Genomic DNA, 22,711 nt, shown 5'->3' on the forward strand with positions numbered 1-22,711 from the left:
TTTTTTTAATTGCGTGGGTTGTTTATTTTCAGTTATTTATTTATTTAATTTTAATTGCATGGCTTGCGTCTTTAAATTCTTAGATGACGAATGGTTAGGACGTTATTTTAGATATATATGTTTAGGACGGTAATTAGAATTAGATCACAACCATTAATCAGTTCACTTTCGCATTATTAAAAGAAATAAAAAATAAAGTGGCTATTCTCCCTGTGTTCGACCCGTAGCTACACTGGTCCGTACGCTTGCGGTTAAATTTTAAATCTCAAACATTAGGATATCTCCCAGTGATAAGATTTTTTGAGCTGGAGATAAGATCCGTTGAGCTAGCAATGAATGATCCTCGGGATGGTCCCCGCAATTGTTGGGATCAGATCAAACTCTTTAGCAAGATGAGCTGAGGGGTCGGCTCGGCCAAGGATGAGCCAAAGGGTCAGCTTGGCCAAGGATGAAATAAGGGATCAGCTCAGCCAATGATGACTCAAGGGGTTGGCTCTGCCAAGGATGACCCAAGGGGTCGGCTCGGCCAAGGATGAGCCATGGGGTCGGCTCGGCCAAGGATGAACCAAGAGGTTGGCTCTACCAAGGATGACCCAAGGGGTCGGCTCGGCCAAGATGACCCGAGGGGGTGGCAATTTTACACTCATCAAAATCCCCCCACTCCTTCAGGTTAAGGTCCGTAGGTCGACCTGTGGGAGTTCAATAAGCTAGGATTATGTGCTCGAACTAGGGTATAGATCTTCAGTTTAGTGAAGACAACTTTGTTTACTTTTGACTTTTTATAGTTGTCTTTCCATACCGACCTTCGAGGTTGGGTCTTTGAGTGCCAACCACCAAAGACCCACTAGCTCCGTCTTTCCTTCCTTAGAACGTAAGGTCTTTGTTCGAGCTAAGACTCAGTTTTGATGTGTCGAGTTGAGGCTCTGGCTCACTTGCCTTAATGCGCAAGGGCTTGAGGTGCCGAGCAGGGGCTCAGGCTTGGGCTTGGGCTCTAGTGCCTTAATGCCTAAGGGCTTGAGGTGCTGAGTCGGAGCTCAGGCTTGTGAGGTGCCTAGCTGGGGCTCGGGTTTGCATGCCTTAATGCCTAAGGGCTTGAGGTGTCAAGCCGGAGCTCGAGCTTGTGAAGTACTGAGCCGGGGCTTGGGCTTGCATGCCTTAACACCTAAGGGCTTGAGGTGCCAAGCCAAAGCTCGGGCTTGTGAGGTGGTAAGTCGGGGCTCGCACTTACGTCCCTTAATGCGTAAGGGCTTGAGGTGCCAAGCCGGGGCTCGGGCTTGCATGCCTTAATGCCTAAGGGCTTGAGGTGTTGAGCCGGAGCTCAGGCTTGTGGTATGCAACTGCAGCGTGGTAAGATCTGAGATGGTTTCCCCTGTGTGCTGGTCGGCTCGGCTGTGATTCGTTCAACCTTGGGATGGTATGTTGGCAACCTAGTCTGCTCGGCTGTAATGTGATCAACAAGTTGGTCTGTTCAGCTGTAATGTGAATGAGCTAATCTATCCAGCCATAACAGTTAGCTAGTCAGTTCATCTGTAATATGCTTGGCTCAGCAAGCTTGGATGCGGAATGCTCGGTAATGAGTCCAATGTATATTGTAAATTGGGTTTATCGGGCCAGCTCTTAGACAGTTGATTCACGTGATTCCCTTCTTTCCCCAAACTCGTTTTGGCTATGGCTCATCCTTGGCCGAGCCGAGCCTAGCCGACCCCTTTGGTCATCCTTGGCCGAGCCAACCTCTTGGGTCATCCTTGGATGGGTCGACCCCTTGGTCTTCCTTAGCCTAGCCAACCCCTTGGGTCATCCTTAGCCAAGCCAACCCCTTGGTCATCCGTGGCCGAGCCGACTCCTTGGTCATCCTTGGCCTAGCCGACCCCATGACTCATCCTTAGCCGAGCCTACCCCTTGGGTCATCTTTGGCCGAGTCCACCTCTTGGGTCATCCTTGGGCGAGCCGAACCCTTGGTCATCCTTGGCCTAGCCAACCCCTTAGTCATCCTTGGTAAAACCAACCCCTTGGTTCATTATTGGTCGAGCCGACCCCTCAGGCCGACCTGCCACCTCGGTCTCTCCTCAAGCCGACCTGCCACCTCTGTCTCTCCTCAGGCTGACATGCCACCTCGGTTCTCTTTGGCCTAGATGACCACTTGGTCATCCTTGGCCTAGCCAACCCCTTGCGTCATCCTTGGCCGAGCTGACCCCTCAGGCCGACCTGCCACCTCGGTCTCTCCTCAGGCCTACTTGCTACCTCGGTCTCTCTTTAGGTCGACTTGTCACCTCGGTCTCTCCTCAGGCTGACCTGCCACCACAGTCTCTCAGGATGACCTACCACCTTGGTCCGGCACACACAAGTAAGGCACCCAGAGGTGTGCGCACATCCACTCCTACATTTAAAGGACGTGACCCCTGATTATTGGGGCGGGATTCAAGCCACTGCACGTCACCAAAAGTGTCCACCCTTCTCATGACTTGTACTTTCGAAATAAAAGAAGAATATTCCCAGAACATGCCCTAGAACCTGGAATATTCTCGGAATCACATAGCCACTCTCCTCAAGGACTCCACACCTAATAGGACTCTCCACAAACGTTTCTCATTTCTCTCTCCATCAGTAGCCTATAAATATCAAGGTAAGCCTCCATCACAGGGGATGGAACACTTTTTTTCACTAAAGCTCTCTTGAGCAAACTGTCGTGGAAATATCTGACTTAGGCATCGAAGGGTCCCCTGTCAGGGCAGTTCAACTCTCCCCTGTCTTCTCTTCTGTGCAGATCGACTTGAGCATCAAGAGCTACGAAGAAGATCCACTGGTCAATTTTTACCGCATCAGATAATATGAGTGTAGTTATGATAAGTATCGGGCCTGACCTGGTCGACCCGATCATGATATTTCACTCATGATCTGGCCTGGTCGACCAAATCATGATATTGAAGGATGGGACCTTTTCTCGAAAAACTCCGGATCTCGAGAAGAGTTGCTGATCTATGACCACCCTCCTCTTTCCGTCTGCTTTTCCCGAAGTGAGCGAATTGCATGTAGAAATCCGTAGGGGTTTATAGTTTAATTGGTTGAAACGTACCGCTCATAAGGGTGGATTGTAATAGGTGTCTTAGGTGTCAAGTGTTGGGGAAGTTAGAAGATATGTTGTAACGGCTACTTTTATGGTGCTATTTATTAGTGAAGTAATAGAAGATAACAGAGAAGATAATTACTAAAATTTTCTCTTAAAGAGAAAGGACACAGGGCTTCTTCTGTTAAGCCAAGAGGTTGGCTACCTCCCAAGTAGCCAAACCCTATTTTATCTCTGTTATTTTCTCTCCCTCTCTTTCTTGTACGTATCATCTAATATCATAGCCAGTTTCACACGGAGCAGATTCTCAACAAAATTCTAGATGCTCAATCGAGAAATCTAGAATTGTTAGAAGCAATCTTGAAAAAGATTGAGTTGTTGTCTATGACCACCATGCCTATGTACTCAGAGCGACCAATGAAGGAGAAAATAATGAAGAAAGAGAAGAAGAAGAAAATGAAAATGAAGATGAAGAAAAAGAAAGAGATGATGAGGAAGAAAGTGTCATTCATGACTTCCTACAATAAGATACCAATCGCTACCACAAGAGTGGCATGTTGTCAGATTATTTCTATTAAACTATAGGATCCAGGTGGATAATTATATTCTTTGATTTCATTGTCTTTGAAGACAAGGACAATTGAAGGGGAGGGAATGTTACATGCAGAGGATTGTAATAGGTGTCTTAGGTGTCAAGTGTTGGGGAAGTTAGAAGATATGTTGTAACGGCTACTTTTATGGGCCTATTTATTAGTGAAGTAATAGAAGATAAGGGAGGAGATAATTACTAAAATTTTCTCTTAAAGAGAAAGGACATCAGGCTTTGTGTGTTAAGCCAAGAGGTTGACCACCTCCCAACTAGCCAAACCCTATTTTATCTCTGCTATTTTCTCTCATCTCCTATTTTCTCTCCCTCTCTTTCTTGTACATATCAGATCATGTTCTTTTCCTTTGTAAATACCAATTCGTTATAGATCTTCACACCTGGTGCAACACAACACATGAATAGTTCGCTCCAAGACCCAACCCATAGAGCACAAATACAGGCCGAGATGGAGCTGGGAGCCAACCTATACTTTCCTGGATCTTGCCTTGCCCTAAGTAGATATCTTTTAAACATGTAACCAATAAGCAGATCAAATTGTGTGAAGCACTTCAAATATGGTCTTATGAATCATATAAGAAACATCAAGCCATATCATCATCAAACAAAACAATAACTGTCCAGTGCAGTTGGTGAGCTGTGATGTACAAAAATCCCATGCTCACCATAAGGGTCTCTAGTTCGAGTCTCCTGGCTATTACCTACTTCCCTCCCTACCTAAAAAAAAAAAATTCAAACAATGAATAGTAGGGTCAAGAGATATTTTAGCTAGTCTAGGATAAGCTTGGAGGGCCAATTCGATCATTAAAAAAAAATAATAATAAATAAATAAAAGTGAGCTTTGGCTTCCTTGATTTCATCTGAGTGACTTAGGATTCAGCAACTCCTCGCCCAGCAATATAAAATACAAAAATTCAAAAATGACTCTTAGGCTATGTTTGGTAACTAAGAAAAGAAAAGAAAATAGTACAAAAGACATAATAACACAAGAAAAAATAATTACACAATGATTTTTTATGTGTCTATCTCTCTCAAATTCAAAATATTTTGAATTTTTTCTTTCTTTTCCTGGTTACCAAACATAGCCTTAAGTCATGAATTCTACAGGGTGAAAGTCTGAAACAGGAAACTCTCAACGTGCTTGAATCTAGATTGATGAAAGATTTATCCATTCAATCACATCAAAAAGCATGTCAGAATAGAGAACAAATTAAGTCAAAATTCTGAGCCATCTACTCTCAGAAATTTACAACAAACAGCTTCATAAACCATCTTATGAAATTCTATTTTCTTTCTTTCGTTTTCAAATATACCTCTTGTAGAAACACAACATTAAAACGATGCAGAAGATAATGGAAAAACAAAACAAACAATGCATACATATTTACTAGATTCGACAAGGTTGCCTACGTTCCTGGTGAAATGAGATCCTGCTTCACTATCAATGGAGAATACGGTTATAACGCTCGTCCCTCACACCTCTCAGTATTGCTTGCATTACAGAGAAAGAAACTCTCGCTACAAATATATAGCGAAAAACCCTAATCTGGAAAGTACACAATTGCCCTCAAATAAAAAAATTCAAGTGGGGGGGGGGGCTACGCCAGTACTCCTTGGGTTAAACTGTGATGGAATACAAGACATCATACACCAACACCTCTCTTCACCTTATAATGGTAACAGATAGAAAAATGTTGGATGTTCACATATTCGATTAGGTGATCATACGAACAATGGATCCAAACTCCACCAATCACATTTGGTGGGCTTTCGGCAAAAACCGACCAAAGTTAACTACTATTACCCACCCAGCCTATAGTGTCAGTCATCTCCCCATGACCAAAACTAGTTGTCTCCCACAACCAAGGTTGCACATCTACCTTGACCAGGAGGGGCTGGTCATCTCCACTGACCATGTGCCACTAAGAGATTCCTTCATTTATTATAGGGTAGTGACAACTAACCGATTATAAACCTGAGTTCTATAACCCAACCATTGTTGAGTTGATCAGATCTAAAGGGAATCATGGTCAGGTTAACCATTACGAGATCATCCATCTCAGCTAAGATAGAGACCCGCCCACCAATAGCATTTGGGTAACGACTAGTCCTCCATCAGTTATGAGCATCGAACTCTATAACATTATATAAGGGGGAGTTAACCAAATTAAAGGCAAGTGCAAACTGAACAATGTGAACTCTACTTCATCCTATTTCTTTCCCAATTTCACTACAGACTTAGAGCCTCCTTACTAGAACACCTCTCAGGTCTTAGTTTTCTCATCCGTTGATTGTAATGAACCCACCTTCTCCAATTGAAAATGCTGGTTTGATACCTACTAAACCACGGAGAAAAGGAAGACAAGATGAAGATGGAAAAGAAAGAACTAAGAGAATTCTCCTTTTCCCATCAAAAAAGAAATCTTGTGTATCACGTGCTTGTTAAAGAGCAACCCAAAATATAGTGAATGTAATTTCAATTTCGAAATTGAAAGGGTTTCTCACCTATTTCAGAATTTCTCTTTTATTTGGTTTCTATTTCACTGAAATAAGATGTAAAAATCAAACCAATCAATTTTTTAAATCAAAAGCATCCCATAAAATTGAAATAAAAATTAAACCAAAACAACCCTTAAAGATTGTTATTGAGGTCATTTCCTCTATCTCCAATCCAAAGAAAGCCGTGACTCACATAATTAATATCTTGATTATTCAAGATATATTTTTCTGTAGCTGTTATTTTTTTGTTGATTGTTTTTTCTATATTTCCAAGAGAAGCAATGTTATTGTTGATAGCTTTGGGAAGAAGACCTAATCAATTAATTTCGTGAAAAATAGAATGACTACATTCCACTTCTTGGATCGATAATTAACTTCTTATTCCGAAGGCCCTAGACAATACATGATCTTTTATTGAATGAATTTTCTTCTTTTTTGGTGAAATTGCATTTTCTTTTTACTGGAAAAAAAAAATGAATGGATATAAATGTAATTATTATTAATTAATACTTAATTAGCTATAAAGACATTGCTTTATAGGTAAAATTTTATTACTGAAACAAACCAAATGGAAACATATATAATGGTGGGACTTCTCACCTTACCCCACTCTTTTGAGTCCTGACCCAAAACACTAGAAAACATCACACCAAAGTCCAAACAGAGCCTATTACAATTAGTTTATTTATTTAATATAAAAGATAAGTAGTCTAGAACTCTAAATAGTAACTTCCTTGTTGAAGATCCAACTGAAGGCCAAGGTCTGTGGGCCCATTTTACGAGACCGCTTTTCAGCTATTTCGTGTAGCCTTCGGACCTTTGGTGCCAACCCACAGAGGAAATCTTGAGCTTCGCAAGCTTCGCTGTTGAGGCCTTCTAGTTTCTCTAGCTTCCACCGCCCAATCAGAAAATCTATTATGTCTGCATAGTCCGAGACTGTGTATACACCAATCTTCTGTGCAACGGCACCGAAGTGATCAAATAGACACGGGTCTTGGCCATCGTACATCAAATGTGCTGGCATGATGATCTTGTTCCGCATCATCTCAGCGATACCCACAACGGTGTCAGAGGGGTCCACTTCTATTAGCTTCTCTATCATCTTTACGTACGCGTTCTCATGCCGCTTCTCGTCCGATGCGATAGTACCGCAGATGCGTGCCAACACAGGGTCTCCATGCTCCTTCGCCAACCGTGCTGTGTTGCCATGCGATATGTACGTTGCCCGCTCTTGGAAGGCCACGTAGACAAATCCCAAGTACGGATTGTTCCCTGATCTTATGTCCTGTCCATATTACAATTATAATAAAGGAAAAAATCAATTGAATTTCTGACGAGTTTGGATTAAGTTCATATAATAATGAAATCATTTATCCAAATCCAATCGAGTTGTTTACATTAAAATCATAAAATTATTTATTAAATGGTTTGATTTTGATTTTAAAATTGAAAAGTATAATTTAAATTTGATCTTAAAGTTTAAAGTGTTTGTAAATCATTTAAATAAACTGTTAAATTGATTAACATGTTCATAATAAGTTTAAGTCGTTCATTGTTAAGTTTATATACATATCAATAAAAAAAAATTAAGTTTATATTAAACAATTATTAAAAAAATGATATAACAATAAACAATTCCATTCAATGTTACAATCTACATCCGTTTCACAAAAAAATTTTAAGGTAAAGAAGTTGTTTAGATAAAAAAAAAAGTAAAAAACATAAGATAATCGTTTAAAATTATTTATACCGAAGCTATTTATAAATGGTTACACAAAAATAGAACCAATTAACACCCTTAAAACCTTGAGGTGGATTACATATATGTGGATTATGTGGGTTAATCCCGTACGAAAATGATTCTCGTACAACGATCTGATCCACTCGCATATCTCATCAGCCAAACCCATACCACGCAAAAGAAGTACATCATGGTTATAAGGCAACCACATCGTATAGGTAATTGATATATAACACATTTCAAGTCGATGTGGGATTTTTTATAATTCTATAATACTCACCATGCCATTGGCAATAAGGTACTGAACGGTATGATCGATCTTACGCATATCGACACGACCGGAAAGATAAAGGTATGATCTGAGCAGATTGCCATGCCGGTTTTCTTCGGCTGTCCAACCACGGTTCCAGACAGCCCAAGGGTCAGGACTCGCTCCGGTCTCGTCCTTAACCGCATCATGCCGGTTAAAGAAAGACTGGTACGTGGTAACTGCCTCTTCAGTGACAGTGTCACCCACCAACACAACCAAATAATCGTCGGGCAATTCTGATGTTCGATGACGTAGCTCCCTCACCTGCTCGAGGAATGAATCGGACGATAAGGAGGAGTTGGGCAAGAAATCCTGCGGCTGCCAACTTTTCTCCACCGGTTTTAGTAGCGGAAGGATAGTTTCCTCCACCCACCCGTTAAGCGACTTTATGATCGCCTCCTTCTCCGGTGGCAATGTTAAATACTGACCTGGCAATGATGGACTCGATTGATGTAACTCCGCCGTGGCCGGGACTGATTGTCTCCGGAATTTGACATTATAATGCGTCGGATTCCAGCTGTTTCTGAGGAGGAAGGAATGGTGTGGTGGATGGAGAAGAGTGTTTGATAGCACCATTTTTTGATATTTCTCACTGTCGCTGGAGAGACTCAGAGAGATGGGAAACTTGAGAGGGAGGATTCTCTATTTATAAGAGTTTCCCTCGAGCTCAGGAATAGAGTGCAATCCCATGGCTGAGAGGACTCCATATGTGTCCTTAAGTCAACCTAGCCGTGGGATGACTCTTGTCCTCTGGGCTTTTATAGAGGGGAATCCTATCTGTGAACCACTGTTTCTTGTTAAATACAGTTTCATTATTATTATACCAAAAATAAAATAAAATTATTATTATTAATTATTTTTATGAAAGAAAGAACATTATCTATCAGAGAATTTATATGCTTAGACACAACAAGTGTGGAAAGATCGTGGTTCTCTGTGCTGAAGATGCTTTTGCACTTCCTTACATTGCATGCACGTTCGTATGTACCTATGTCAACAGGGTAGCATCCTCTTGGAGAAGAAAAATTTGTTCATAATCCATATTGGTGAACTCAATCAGATTGAATCAGTATTGATACAAACCAATCCCAACTCTTATTTGATTTGATATCAATTCATTGGTACAACCCAAGGGTTAAAACTTAATATAGGAAAAAAAAAAAAAAAAAGGCAAATCTGTCTGATTCAAGGTAATGTGGATTAGTATCATCAAGATATCAAGATCAATTTTAACCCGAGAATCAAGATTACAAATGTTGTATGTAATAAGGGGAACGGAATAGTCATCGTGGACAAGCCGGTGATGATGATGGAAAACTCAAAACACTATATACACTATCACAAATCTAAAAACAATGGAAAATCTTAAGGAATTAGTGGGGTTGAGTCATACCACCTAACACTCTCCTTAATTTAGACACCTTATGGTGCAAATCGAGTTCTTGTGAGTTAGCTTCCAAGATAAAAGAGTTTTTTCATAAGACCATACATGTAATATTGCTTTCACTTATTAGGCCCCTTAGGGACGCTAAAAGTTGCGGTCAATTAGACATAACAGAATCATTAACGGTGAAAGTCAAGATCAAAAGAAAACAAAATTTGAAATTGTCTCTCATAATTATTAGATAAATGGGCTAAGCTCCCTTCTATATATAATAGCGAAAGAGACACCACCATAGTTGTCTCCAAAAGATATACCCAAACACCATGCACCACGTTTTTTATTTTCACAAGACATATCTATTGACCATGTAATATGTTTTTCAATTATATGCATATTCGTCATTTAGGTACCTATTAAAAATAGGTATAACCTACAAACAAAACTCTTACAAAATAAAACCGATATTTTGAATCATCAATTTAAAATTCAAACACTCATCTATTTGGTTATACACTATGGAAAGTATATGAATTCACAATCCACATCTAGTTGTGCTCAAATCCTAAGGCCAACTCCAGAATTTACATTAATAGACTGAACCTCTACAAGCAATGGGGGAAACCAAACTACCGAACGCATTTAGTGGAAAATTAACAGCCCAATTAGCTAATTGGATCAAGTTTCCTTTCGAGTCGAGACTCAAGATCCCCTCCCCCGTAGGTAACCACCTCAATCATCTCACACCGACTGTGAGGTATAGGAACCACCTTTGGGTGTGGTGATTTTACACACCATAGATGCTGTGAGATGAGTTGGGATGATTACCCACAAGGGAGAGGAACTAGACCTTCCTTCCACCCAGAAGAATATCTTCTCAGGATGGTGAAAAGGAATGTTTTAGACTTCCTTCATGAACATTTTTGGAGGAAAATTGCATGTACATGCACATTTAATATAGGGCAACACTCAATACATATCCTTTTTTGCTTCAGAAACTCTCTTCTGCTTGTGCACATTAAAATTAACGGCATTGAGTGAAAATACGGAGTACCATAATCTACTAAATATGGTGGGTTTTTTTTTTTTTTTTTTTTTTCATTTTTGGGTTGGTACTAAATGTGGTTTAATAATGTTTTGAAAAAGAATTAGATAGAAATAAAATTTTGAGTAATTTTAAGGGATAATGTTGGATGTTTTTCTTTTCTGGTTGATGTCATTATATTCATTTAATTATGTTGTACAATGAATAAGAAGGGGCTAGGGATGGTTGGCAGAAAATCATCAATTTTTGTCAGGTAGAGAAATATAGAACAGAGAACCCTTATTCATGATACAGTAATTTAATTAATTGGCATTTCAATTTGAGTTGCTCACCTTCTTAAATGAATTGTGGGACACGATAGTATAATCCAGTAAGTAATTCAAAATATTGATCAAAATAACAGAGAAAGATGGGTTTGAAGAATTTTCCTAACAGACTTTAATTAATTAATTTTTTAGATAAGTAAATCGCTTTATTAGAAAAGGAAGAAATTAAAAAAGTATAAACACAGCCAACAGGGAAGACTCAACTTCTCAACTCAATGCTAACTTAACAAAATAACATTTTTTTTTAAAGTAAAAAAGGTGAAGCTTTTCACTTCACAACCAAATGGAGCCCCACAGGAAACCCAAAGGAATAGTTATATGATAAAAATAGTAAATTTCTTCAACGACATATGGTTGATGTAGTACAATTATAAACTTGTAATCGTAAATAATATGGTACAAATATAGAGTTAAAGTACATTCATTCTAAGCTTAAAGACTATAAATGCTGAAATGGAAAACAAGAAACCCCACAATATCTGAATACTAACAAGTTGGTGGCCAACCAGCTCTATGTTTAAACACTTACATAGAAGCAAAGTCTAGTCAAATCACATAAAAGCCATTAAAGAAGGAGCCTCCCATTGCACAAGGCTTTAATTATTGTAGGATCACAGTGTCTTACCCCCGCTTTGTATGCTATCACATGAAAATCATTAAAGAATCGTATTCCTAGACATATGGAAGCTGCAATGTCATATGATATGTTAGAACAAAGCTGTCCAAGATTTTTATTTGGCTGACATATTATAAAAAGTTGTCCCAAATTTTGAAGCATTGACAAAATTTTCCATAATTTATGTCAAAACAATTTTTTTTCCAAAATATTCCAAAACTTGGACCATGGTTTACTTACTATATATGAAATTTTGACTAGCTATTAAAACTTTTTTTTTTTTCATTTTTTCATTTTTACTTAACATGACCTAAAATACAAGGTAGGGGGAAGGAGAGCTAGAGCTGGAGCTACAGCCGGCAAGAGAGAGGAGAAGGAGAGGGAGCGGATCAGCCAAAGGGGATATGGAGGGAGGGAGAGACGGAGACGGAGAAGGGTGAGTGAGAGGGATAAAGAAATTACAAAAACACGCCCACTTTAAAAAAGAAAGTGGCATATAAAATTAAGGATATGAAGGAACATTAAATATCGTTACAACAACAGCTTGGTTACAAACAGATTATCCCTTTATGTCTATTACAAGCCAAGATCAGAATCAAACCTCAACCCACACCCGATCCCGCCAGATGAAATTCTCAATCCATGCCTTATCTGGATAAGGGTGAACTTGGGTGGGCTCAGGCTCATCGAACCAAACTTATACCCCCAAAACTTGAAATTTGGCAACATCCCATTTAGACAGGGCACAAATAGGTATAACATCCACATATTCCATAGTGGACATCTTGTACAAGAAAATTTTATCATGCAACTTTTCCTATATGCCGACCTTCAAAGTAAACAATTGTCACATGACCGAGCACATGAGGTCAAAATTTTGTGAACTAGTAGAACCCTAGGTCTCCAAATCATATGTCGAATTTCAATCATATCAAAGTTTTTACGTGGCAAAACAAGCTTTGAAATCTATGGCCATGAGAGAGTGCACTAAAGTTTTTTAGTACCATAAACATGCATGGATATACATTAGAAGGTATTTGATTGAATTGAACTCCTAATTTGACATCTGATTAATCTTGACCTTCAACTTTTTATCTAATAATTAGAGTACATCATCTATCCATGTGACATGGTACGTAGAAAAAGGGTTCTTACAATAAGCGTAGGGTAGAAGGAATTGAAATATTTACCTCTTAGCAAGAGTGCAACAATCACACAGTTTACATACGTGAAGACCCATATAAATGTCAGAGAAGTGAGAAAATGTGAAGAGGCACATAGTGCTAGCCGAGTGACCATCATTTTTTGGAAATCAAAATACCCTTAAAAGGAAAAGAAAAGAAATGTACATAGGAAAATAGGGCGTGTCTGCTTCCGTAGTTTTCAATTTTGCAGAATTTGTTTGAATTTTCCCTAAATTTATATTTAAAATAATTATAATTAAATGCAGATCAATTACATATTAACCGAAGGAAGTCAATTGGTGAAATTTAATTCATTCTTTTATGGAGAAGAAAGATGGCAAAATCGTGGTGGTTGTTGATCAATATCTAAAATTGATACCTCATCCTTTCTTGTGCTTAGATAAATTAAATTACTTTATAGGAATTTTATTAATCAAACATACCAAATGGAAACATATACAATGGAGGCACTTCCCAACTTACCCCACTCTGACCCAAAGCACTAGAAAAAACCACTCCAAAATCCAAACAGAGCCTATCTATGGTAAGTAATCTCTTATTCTATCCCAAAAAAAAAGTCTCTTATGAGTCATTGACACTCACATACAGTATGGAGTGAATGATCACCTCATCCCCTATAAAAGATGAAAATCTTATCTCGATTGATGCTTTTATGTTTGCACTCCTATTGACACTCACGAATATAAAACTCTCTTTTATTTTTTTGGGATAAAAGATAAATAGTTTAGAACTCTAGAGAGTAACTTCCTTGTTGAAGATCCAACTGAAGCCCAAGTTCTGTGGACCCTTTTTACGGGACCGCTTTTCAGCTATTTCGTGTAGCCTTCGGACCTTGGGTGGCAGCCCACAGAGGAAATCTTGGGCTTCGCAAGCTTCGCTGTTGAGGCCCTCTAGTTTATCTAGCTTCCACTGCCCAATCAAAAACTCTATTATGTCTGCATAGTCTGAGACTGTGTATACACCAATCTTCTGTGCGACGGCACTGAAGTGTTCAAAGAGAGACGGGTCTTGGCCATCGTACATCAAATTCGAAGGCATGATGATCTTCTTGCGCATCATCTCAGCAATCCCCACAACGGTATAAGAGGGGTCCACCTCTAGTAGTTTCTCTACCATCTTTACGTACGCCTTCTCATGCCGCTTCTCGTCTGATGCGATTGTACCGCATATGCGTGCCAACACAGGATCTCCATGCTCCTTCGCCAACCGGGCTGTGTTGCCATGCGACATGTATGTTGCGCGCTCCTGGAAGGCCACGTACGCCATTCCCAAGTACGCATTGTTCTCAGTTCCTGTGTCCTGTCCAAAATTAGAATTATAATAAAATTATTATTATTTTTAAATGAGGGTAGAAGTAAAGGGCCAATTACAAGCCCACAAAGCACAACAAGCCCAAGTCCATGCAAAAAGGTCGGTTGGATCTGTCCAAATTCAAAGCCTGTAAATATGCAATCCTATACAAGGAGGCAATACCCCATGAAATGGGCCCATCTACTGCTCTCCCATATTAAAGAATTTGAGCCCATCAAGCAAAGCTCACAAAATGGCTGCCAAATGAAAAGGAGATTGGGCCCATTCAAAAGAAAGTCATGGTCAAAATAAGGTGATAACCATGGGGTTTGGGAGAACAAAATTTAGGATGTACTTTCTATGAGAAGGATAACGGAATGATAGCAGTTTGGCAAGGAGTGCTAGCTCCGACCACCGGGATAATAACATATACGCAAAGTAGATCTAAACCCAATTTCACCACAGTTGATTCTTCTACCTCTTCACCGTGTTCTTTGTCGCCGTCCCTCTCGTTGGTGGGATCTGCATCGCTAGCAACTGCATGAGAGGAAGACTAGAATGGGGAAGCAAGGTGGACTGAAGGTGGTGGATGAGGCATAAGGTGGCAAGCCTAGTTTATTATATTACAAAATATCTTAATACAATAAGGTTTTTCATCATATTTTATGTAAGTTAGACATGTGATATTCATGCATTGACGTGAGGGGACAAATTAAAATATGGGTATAAGGGTACGTAGCATTGTCCATAAAGACTCCACTTTCATTAGCATAAAAAGGAGGTCGCATCATATATGTTCATTCCACAATTAATCTGTAAATAATAATGCGAAGATTTACGTGGATTCACAGTACTCACCATGCCATTGGCAATAAGATAATGAACAGTACGCTCGATCATACGCATATCGACGCGTCCGGAAAGATACAGGTATGATCTGAGCAGGACGCCATGTCGATCTTCTTCTGCGGTCCAACCACGGATCCAGAGAGCCCATGGGTCGAGGCTCGCTCCGGTCTCGTCCTTAACCCCGTTATGTCGGTTAATAAAAGACTGGTACGTGGGCACAGCCTCTTCGGTGACCATGTCACCCACCAACACAACCAAATAGTCGTCGGGCAATTCTGACGTACGATCACGTAGCTCCCTTACCTGCTCCAGGAATGAATCGGACGATAAGGAGGAGTCGGGTAAGAAATCCTGCGGCTGCCAAATTTTCTCCACTGGTTTTAGTAGTGGAAGGATCGTTTCCCCGACCCACCCGCTAAGCGACTTGAGGACCTCCTCCTTCTCCGGTGTCAATGAGCTCTTAATGGACTGACCTGCAGGCGGCGGTGGACGCGACTGATGTAGCTCCGCCGTGGCCGAGACTGATTGTCTCCGGAGTTTGACATTATAATGCGTCAGATTCCGGTTGTTTCTGAGGAGGAAGGATTGGTGGGGTGGATGGCGAAGAGTGTTTGATTGCGCCATATTTGGTACTCTCTCTCTCTCTCTCTCTCTCTCTCTCTCTCTCTTTGAATAACCAGCTCGTGTTTGTAGTCTAGCGGCTCTAGCCGTGGCAGGAGAGACCGGCAGAGATGGGTGACTTGAGATGAGGATCCTCTATTTATAAGAGTTTCTTTCGATATCCGATCACGGTTTCTTGTTAATTATGGTTTCACCATTATTATTTTTATTTTATTGAATTAAAAATCCCTTTTTAGGGAAAAATTCATTCAAAACATACTTATATAGGGGTGTAAATTTAACACCGAAAGACGTGAAACCGTACACTGATGTTGAGTTAGGATTGGGCCCAGCTTGATTTGTATAATTTGATTTAGGGATGACAGCCTATACTTTTATTCAAAATAATGAAATATGGGTCATTGATTCTTATGGTTAGGTGTCATGAACATCTATTATTTTGTTACACTTCATAATTTTAATAATGTATTAATATATATTTTTTTTTTAATGTATAAGACACAATAGCATAAATAGGTCAATCAGGGTTAGCCTAACCCTGACAAAGGACCAACTCGGCCCAATTAGAATCATTCAGGGTCAAGTTGGGTTGGGTTGGCATGAGCTCAAGAAGGTTGCGTTGAGCTTGGGTTGAGTTTTGGGGACCTAAGGTTGGACAAGAGATATCAAGTGAGACTGATCTTAAGTATTGACTAACCCATCTCATGGATGGTGTGAGAGTTGGGGTGGTTACCCGCATGATAGAGGAACCAGATTCCTTCCTTTCACCCAGAAGAATATCTTCAATTAATGCCAACATTGCGCTTCGATGGGTACATTAGATCGAATAGTGAAAATGTATTTCAGATCTCTAACATAGAAGGGCAGATAAGAACAAAGGAAAATGAATGCTAATTGGTCTTGTTTCCTACTCCTTACAAGGTCCCATGAAATGATCGTGAACGGATCAAGTTCACGTATGAGAATGTTTTCATCCACCCCTGATCTGTGGATTTAGAATCTATTAAATGAAGAGAGAAAAAATTGATTCTAAATCCACGAACTAGGGACATTTGTACATTCTCATACATGAACCTGATCCGCTCTTGAAATGACCCATTTATCCCTTGTGTGCTATTTCGATACACAAGAACATTCACAGGAAAGAAAAAGACCATTTAGCTAATTTATGGCTCTCCGTTTTTCATACTCACATAACAGGAATGAATGTTTGGTAAAAGTTACCAAACAAAAAGAATGTATGTTACCAAATGATTTTATTGCAGTGATTCTCGCCACAGAACACTTTTAGATATTTCTATTCTTCATGGACATTATTGGGAGGGGGGGGGGGAATGCATTTGGTAACCAACTTTTGTGTGTGATTTTCTCTTAAAATAATATGTTGATGACCCTTTTAATGAGCCATTCCAAGCCCTTTTTAAGTCATGTATGTCTATGATAATTTTTTTACTAGGAAAAAACTAGGTACATTGTTGGGGTGTCTAACCTATATTACTTTCTCTTCCTCCCTTTGGAAATGAATCTCATGCCCTTTCCATCCCAGCGGCATTGGGTGAACCCTGAGCTCTAGGAAAGCTAGTGGCACACTCAACTCTCTCCTTTCTTAAATTACCCAGAATTTTTAGAGAAACTTATATTTTGTAGATCTAATAACTATTTTTCTGTTGTTTATGTTTTCAGCATCTGGTTCAGAAATGAATTAGCATTGCCGAACATGTTCCTATTGTTCTTGTGTTCCCATGGGAAAGAAAAAAATGTAAGAAACATTGTCACAAAATGTTACCAAATGCGTCAAAAAACTGCTTGAAAACCTAGACGTGAGACTTCTAATAAATTCCTGCTCCACTGCATGTACATGCACAGTAAGCATAGGGCAACATTCAATTCTTGTCCTTTTTACTTTAAAAAATGTCCTTATGTTTTGTGACAGATCTAAAGCACTGCCTAGACACATCCAACATTTCTTAAGTAATTTTAAGGCTACTAAATATGGGGGTTTTTTTTTTTTCTTTTGGAAAATTACTAAATATGATGTATATTAGTTTTGTAAAAAGTTTGATAGAAATAAAATTTGGAATAGTTTTAAGTGAAACTGTTGGAAGTTCTCTCTTTATGGTTGATGTAATTATATTCATAGAATCATGTTATACAAAATTTCCTTAAAAAAAAAAAAATGTTATACAATGAAAAATAAGGGGAAGGGGGATGGGGGAGGTGGTTGGCAGAAAATCATTAATTTTGTGAGGTAGAATTATAAAAAAAGAGAAACCTTATTTATGATACATTAAATTGGCACTTAGAGTTGTTCACCTTCTTAAATGGAATTTGGGACATGATAGTGTGATATTCAAAATATTGATAAAAAAAAAAAAAAAAAAAAAAAGATAAGTTTGAAGAATTTTCCAAATAGACTTCAATAATCTTGTTCAATGTCCATGGTAGATCAGAACAAGGCTTGATACCTTCAATTTAAACACCAAAAGCCATCACCCTTTTAATAAAACAGATTAATGAAGCCCAAGTTCCATTAGCTAATGTATAGAAATTACAGCCTTAGAGCATGAGAAACCTCCAACCATCTTCGAATATTAATAGTTGCATGACTCAACTCAGAGCTAGCTTAACAAGATAGGATCAGAGAGTGATCTCCAATATTAAAGTGTTTATAAATTTTTTTTTTTTTTTAATAGGCCCAAATTTATCCTATTCTATGATAAGGGGGGAGGGAAGGTGTGAAGCAGGAGACCTGAACAATTGAACCCAAGACCTCCTGGTAAAATAAACTTTAAGACATCATATTCTATCATTTACATTAGACTCTTATTCACTGTATGAATGAGAATAGTATAAAAACAAAGATAAGATAATTGATTAGTCAAAATGGAAAAGAATCATCACAAATTTCCTTTTTATAGTGGCTCTTTATTATTTTTTCTGTGGATGACACTATTTTCCATGTGGCCATCACTATGATGTGAAGATATTTCCCGTCACATTTACCAAAAAAAATTATTTCCCCTCACTTTGATATTGGAGAACCCTCTTCCTATTAATTATTGTTTATAAAGTGTACTCACAATAATAATACTCAATACCAATAGTACCTTTACTACCACCCCCTCCTCTTAAATAAAAAAATATGTATGCAAAAAATGATACTTTGATAAGTGTCACATCAGTATTAATTAAATGTTAATTTTCTGTAACGAGAAGAACGTTGTGGAGTTTTCTAGCATGCGCTAATTCTTCCTGTGTCTATCTCTCTCTCCTCCCTTTTATAAAATGACATATATATCTACCTCTCAATTTATATTGGTATGCAATTATTTAGAGTAGATATTAAGTATTGGAAAGTTCTAAAGAGTTATAAAGAAAGTCGTAGGGAATTATTAAGATATTGTAACTAACTATAAACCAATTAAATAGGGACAATTAGGAATGAACCTCAACCAATTGAATTCCTAAATTGTTTGCTTTCTCAATTAAGCCAAGAGGGGTTATGCTTCCTTGTAAAGTTGTTGTTGTTTTTTTTTTTTTTTCCCCTGAAATCAGAGAATGTGGAGAATAAGCTTCCACCAGGTGACTCGCAAAGCCCAATTTCATGTTTTATCTCTTTTCTCTCTTGCTCTTTTTTCTTAGTACCTATTAGAATATCCGTTGAAACGATAAGAAAAAATAAAGAAATAAAATGCTGCAACCACACCTAGTCTCAAGAAAAATTATCTAAATCCTCCAATCCAAGTCATCCAAATTAAAGATATTCACACTCTAGACAACAATCTTAGAATCCAATAAAGCAAACACTTCGGCATCTTCTACCAACTTATATTCTTATCTAACATAGCCAAATGACCCTCTTAAATCCATTTTAAAACCTCCACTCCCCTTACCATAAGGTAATTTTTTATATTTATATTCTTATTTCTTATTCAAATCCACATAATTTCATTGAAAAATATTTAAAAATTAATTACTATATGTAGTAAGATTTGGTTATTTACTTCACTTTAACTACAACCAAATGGAGCCCACAGAAAACCCAAAGGAATAATTATATGAAAAAAAAAATAGTAAATTCCTTCAACAATATATGGTTAAATCATAATTGAAGTAGTACAGTTACAGAGTTGAGTTGATAATCTAGTTAAATCATAATTGATACGGTACAAATACAGAGTTGTAGTACATTCAATTTTCGCTTCGAGACCTCAATGCTGAACTAGAAAACAAGAAACTCTACAATCCATTTAATATGAACAGGTTGCCGGTGAATTAGTTCTTTGAAACACATATAGCTTCTCAATTCTATGAACATGCACCAAACCTGCTATTCAAAGTCTAATTAAATCACACAAAGGCATTGGGAATGAGCGTTTCAGTGCATAAGACTCCCGTTACTGTAGGGTCTGAGAGGGACGAATATATGCAACCTTACCCCCCCCACCCCCACCTTTTTTTTTTTTTGGAGCAGCTGTTTCCATCACATGAAAGCCATGGATGAATCTAAGAAAATATTGACCCTATTCCTAGGCATCTATGTTATAAGCTGCAATGCCATGATATGTTAGAACAAGGCTGGCCAAGATTTAAAATTGGCTGATGTATTGTAAAAATTTGTCCAAAATTTAAATAATTGAGTAAATTTTCCATAATTTATGCGAAACGAATTTTTCTTATAACTTCAAAATACTCCAAATGTTGAATCATGATTTAATAGTTATGAAATTTTTAATATTATTTAACATTTAGTGTAAGTTAAAGATTATTTTTCACTTAGGCCTGAAATACAAGGCTATTTTACTCTCTCTCTCTCTTTTTTTTTTTTTTTGGTACAAGCAAGGGTATCCGTATCAATATTGGTCATAGCCAAAACCGATACGATACAGTTTGGTATCGGTAAAGATTGGTCAAGGATCAGAAATTGTACAGTTTTCTGGATCGGTCATGGTATTGGCTAGGATCGGTCAAATAATTTTTTTTTTTTTAATCTAAAGAAAATCAGAAAATTGAAAAACCCCAAAATGAAAGAAGCCACAAAGTGTCTACCATGCTATGTTATTTAATCAAAGGATTGCTGATAAGAATTCCACCAAAGACCAACTTGGAAAGAAAGATTTGGGATAAAGCCAAGCTTAGAATATTGCTCAATCAAAGGATTATTGAGAAGGATACTATTTGTAATAGAAACATGGTAAATTTAGATTCCTTAAAAGATCCAAATTATCCCTATAAAATGATAGTAATCTCACAATATGATTATTACTAGCCTTGGAATTGAAAGAAACATCTTGCCTTGGACTGAGCTACCATTAACAATACAAATGCAATAGCATAGTCTATTGATGTCCCATCACTAGTTGGGGAAAGAGTAGGAGCCATCGATTCAGCCTGAACAGTAGGCAAAATCATGATGACGATGAGAGTGATGATGGCCAATATTCCAAAGGAAACCCTAAGAACTGCCATTTTCTTTTTTTTTCTTTTTAAATCACTTGATCGAAACCCTAGATCTCTCTCAGATCAATCTGCCAATCTCTCTCTCTCTCTATCTCTCGCCTGTTCGTCCTTCTTTTTTATTTTATTTTTATTTTTATTTTACAGTTTTAAATGCAAGCTTGAATTAGCTGTAGGGGTAGAGTACATTCCAGTAGACTAAAATGATCAGAAATGCAAGCAATATTGTATTGGAGTCTAAAATCACCCCCGTTTTTGGATTCTATAACATTTTGGTTCCATTCATAAAGATCAGAAGTTTGTCAACAAGTGGAACCACTAGTCCCAGAGCAAGATTTGAACCAGTCACCCCTCCATGCATGGCAAAGGGCTTCGGCCTTCGTCCTTCATAAGTTTAAGTTTAAGTTTAAAATTTTTTTTAACAGATCGGGTCGGATCGGATTGGATCGGTATCCAATACCCAGGACAATACTGATTCCCATCTCATGATCGGTCTCAGCCAATACCGATCTGATATCAATACTTGATTCCATGGGTACAAGCCTAAAATACAAAGCTATGACAGCAACAAGGAGGAGGAAATGGTAGTCATATACATAATCTTAGAAACTACAACAAAAGCTGTCCTGAGGAATAGACAGAAAACATCCGAAATGAAATAATACCGTCAGATAAACTATTGGGAATGAAAACAAAAATCGTCCCCAACATTTTGGGGATAAAAATGATTAGGGTTGCAAGTTTGGCGTTGCAAGCCCGAACCTGCCCTGAGCCTGAGAAGGCCTTGCCTGGGCTATTCAGCCCACGGGCTGGGCTGGGCTGGGCTGGGCCAGGGTTAAGATTTATATACCTGAGCTAGGGATGGGCCAGGCCTGGGCAGAGCCTGTCCAGCCGCCTAACCCCATATATATTGTAGGGACTACATTTTGACACTTTGGAAGACCTTCCTTACAATGATAATAACGGCCTATGACTCCTGTGACAATCGTGTGGCACAATGATCATTTTACCCCTGATATAACCTTGGTATCTGCATTAATGAGAAGGTATGTTTATTAGGGTTGTCAACGAATGGTCGAAAATCGCATCCGTTTCAGTTTTGGGATATCCGTATCTGGTTAGGAGGTATCCTGATCCATTTACATCCCTATTGTTTACTAAATGGGTGGTGTTTGGTTTCAAAGATCTGAACCTGCCTGGTTAAATTTTACTTGGTTCTTAGGATGGTCTGTGACAGTTAGAGTTGGGTTACTTTTGTTTTGTTGCTGTGGATTTTGGAACCTTCTCTGAGAGAGCTTCCAGTACATGAAGAGCAGAGTTGGCAAATGCAGCAATATACCTCATTGGAAGCCTCAGTGATTTGGCCATATTATGGTCTCCTTATCCAGATGAACTCTATACTGCATTATAGAATTGCACTTCCACCTTGAGAAGAATAACCCTCAAATTTTTTCAGATGAGAAAAAAGTGAGAAAATGCTACAAAGCAGAGCTGTTGACGTGAAGCCTGCCACAGGAAAGAATCTATATAGGAAATATGTGAACTCATGTGGGTAGCCGCAAGTAGCAAATTTGTAGAAACAGGATTCCAGGCCTACACTTGATGAGGCATCTTATGGGACCAACCTTGCCCCCTTAAGGACCAGCTGTGTGTGTGTGTGTGTGTGTGTGTGAGAGAGAGAGAATAAATTGAGTCCTTGAATC

The 22,711-nt window shown here is 38.5% G+C and overlaps 2 protein-coding genes across 2 annotated transcripts; both read right to left on the reverse strand.

The window, feature by feature from the left end:
- Nucleotides 1–6,706: 6,706 nt before the first annotated feature.
- Nucleotides 6,707–8,903, reverse strand: LOC122078997 (stearoyl-[acyl-carrier-protein] 9-desaturase 6, chloroplastic-like). The gene is made up of 2 exons (XM_042645204.1): nt 8,189–8,903; nt 6,707–7,452 (listed from the first exon to the last, which is right to left on the reverse strand). Exons 1-2 carry the CDS (start codon nt 8,792–8,794, stop codon nt 6,886–6,888), a joined length of 1,173 nt encoding a protein of 390 aa, XP_042501138.1. The 5' UTR covers nt 8,795–8,903; the 3' UTR covers nt 6,707–6,885.
- A 4,268-nt stretch (nt 8,904–13,171) lies between these two features.
- Nucleotides 13,172–15,657, reverse strand: LOC122078774 (stearoyl-[acyl-carrier-protein] 9-desaturase 6, chloroplastic-like). Its single transcript, XM_042644901.1, has 2 exons — nt 14,940–15,657; nt 13,172–14,090 (listed from the first exon to the last, which is right to left on the reverse strand). Exons 1-2 carry the CDS (start codon nt 15,552–15,554, stop codon nt 13,524–13,526), a joined length of 1,182 nt encoding a protein of 393 aa, XP_042500835.1. The 5' UTR covers nt 15,555–15,657; the 3' UTR covers nt 13,172–13,523.
- Between the last annotated feature and the right edge of the window lie 7,054 nt (nt 15,658–22,711).

The sequence above is a fragment of the Macadamia integrifolia genome, chromosome 5 (genome assembly GCF_013358625.1).
Source record: "Macadamia integrifolia cultivar HAES 741 chromosome 5, SCU_Mint_v3, whole genome shotgun sequence".
NCBI classification, from domain to species: domain Eukaryota; kingdom Viridiplantae; phylum Streptophyta; class Magnoliopsida; order Proteales; family Proteaceae; genus Macadamia; species Macadamia integrifolia.

Bases quoted from the DNA above. Each gene is read 5' to 3' on its own strand.
- LOC122078997 (XM_042645204.1), bottom strand. From the start codon at position 8,794: ATGGTGCTATCAAACACTCTTCTCCATCCACCACACCATTCCTTCCTC. The intron at 7,453-8,188 runs GTGAGTATTATA...TAATATGGACAG, and splicing joins ACCTTATTGCCAATGGCATG to GACATAAGATCAGGGAACAA.
- LOC122078774 (XM_042644901.1), bottom strand. From the start codon at position 15,554: ATGGCGCAATCAAACACTCTTCGCCATCCACCCCACCAATCCTTCCTC. The intron at 14,091-14,939 runs GTGAGTACTGTG...AATTTTGGACAG, and splicing joins ATCTTATTGCCAATGGCATG to GACACAGGAACTGAGAACAA.